The 1,304-nt window shown below is 49.8% G+C and overlaps 1 protein-coding gene across 1 annotated transcript in view; it reads left to right on the top strand.

Moving 5' to 3' along the window:
- Pnpla6 (patatin like phospholipase domain containing 6) overlaps nt 1-1,283 on the top strand; it is a 26,090-nt gene extending 24,807 nt beyond the window's left edge. The window contains exons 27-28 of the mRNA XM_029532067.1: nt 1-51; nt 821-1,283. Coding sequence (XP_029387927.1) covers nt 1-51; nt 821-895 — 126 coding nt within the window. The 3' untranslated portion in view covers nt 896-1,283. The remainder of the gene's footprint in view (nt 52-820) is intronic.
- Nucleotides 1,284-1,304: the final 21 nt, after the last annotated feature.

Consider the following 1,304-nt stretch of genomic DNA (forward strand, 5'->3'; position numbering starts at 1 on the left):
GATGAAGGGGGCTCCCCTGAGGGTGCCAGCCCTAGCACTGCCTCAGAGGTGGTAAGAATGGACAGCCCAAAGATCACATGGCCCCAGCAGATCGCATGTGCAGTGGGAAGGAACTAAATGAAGTCTTGGGTGTGGCGGTGCTGGGTGATATGTGAACACAAGTTTGGAGATGGGAGATTCATGTCTCCCCATNTTAGGATTGATGAACTAAACCCACATTGGTTTACTTCTGTTGCTGTGACAAAATACTCTTCAGAGCACCTCTGGAGAGAAAGGGTTTATTTATCTCATAATTTAAGGTTGCACTCAATCTTTTCAGGGGAGTCAAGGAGACTGGAGCTTGAGAGAACTGGTAACATTAGGTCTGCAGTCAGAAGACAGCAATAGGTGCACGCATGCCTCCACTCGGATCTCTTTTTCCACGCTACAGTCCTGTNTAGGGAATGGTGCTACCCACAGTGGGCAGGTCTTCCCTCTACAGTTAACTGCATAAAGACACCCCCACTACACTTGCTCCCAGAACAACTTGATTTAGGCACTACTTCACTGAGACTCCACTCCTAGAGTATTCTAGATTATTTCAGGTTGACAATTAAAATTAACCATCACAGTGTGTCAATGGCCCTGGGGCATGTCACAATGTACAAACTGGTTGTTTCTAAAGTGACATTTATCAAGCAAGGCTTGAGATGAAACTAGTTTTGAGTGGTGAGGGTTAGGCAGCTCTATTTGTGGCTCTCATGTAGATGTCACAAAGTGGATGCCGTGGCTGATGTTCACCCCGTCTTGGGTAACACACACATATTGCCTGTCCCTATAGGAAGAGGAGAAGTCCACACTCCGGCAACGACGCCTTCTGCCTCAGGAGACTCCCAGCTCAGTAGCAGATGCCTGAGGACCTTGACAGGGAACCCCTGTTCCTAGATTGGGTTATGGGTGAGCTTGTGGGGGAGCTCACACTATTATTCCCGCTGCTGCTATACTATGACACTCCCTGGGCCCTTCCCCCTTGGCTCCAAGGACCACACACTGGACTGACTTGCCCTGTCCCTAAGGGGAGGGCAGAACTGCACTGATGACCTTTGACCAACTATGTTACCTTTCCCCAAATAAACTCTTCCCCCTTTTGAAGCAGCCTGGTGCTGTCTTTGGGTTGCTGGGGCTCCTCGCCACACTGTCTGTGCTCNCACATTGGGCCAAGTCTGAANGAGCCTACAGCTTGTCCCACTGAGGTAACAATTCCCATGTGGGTACGCTGCACCCTGGCTCCAGACAAGCTCTGAGCATGCTTTGTCTCTTCTTAC

Source organism: Mus pahari, chromosome 19 (assembly GCF_900095145.1).
Source record: "Mus pahari chromosome 19, PAHARI_EIJ_v1.1, whole genome shotgun sequence".
NCBI lineage: Eukaryota > Metazoa > Chordata > Mammalia > Rodentia > Muridae > Mus > Mus pahari.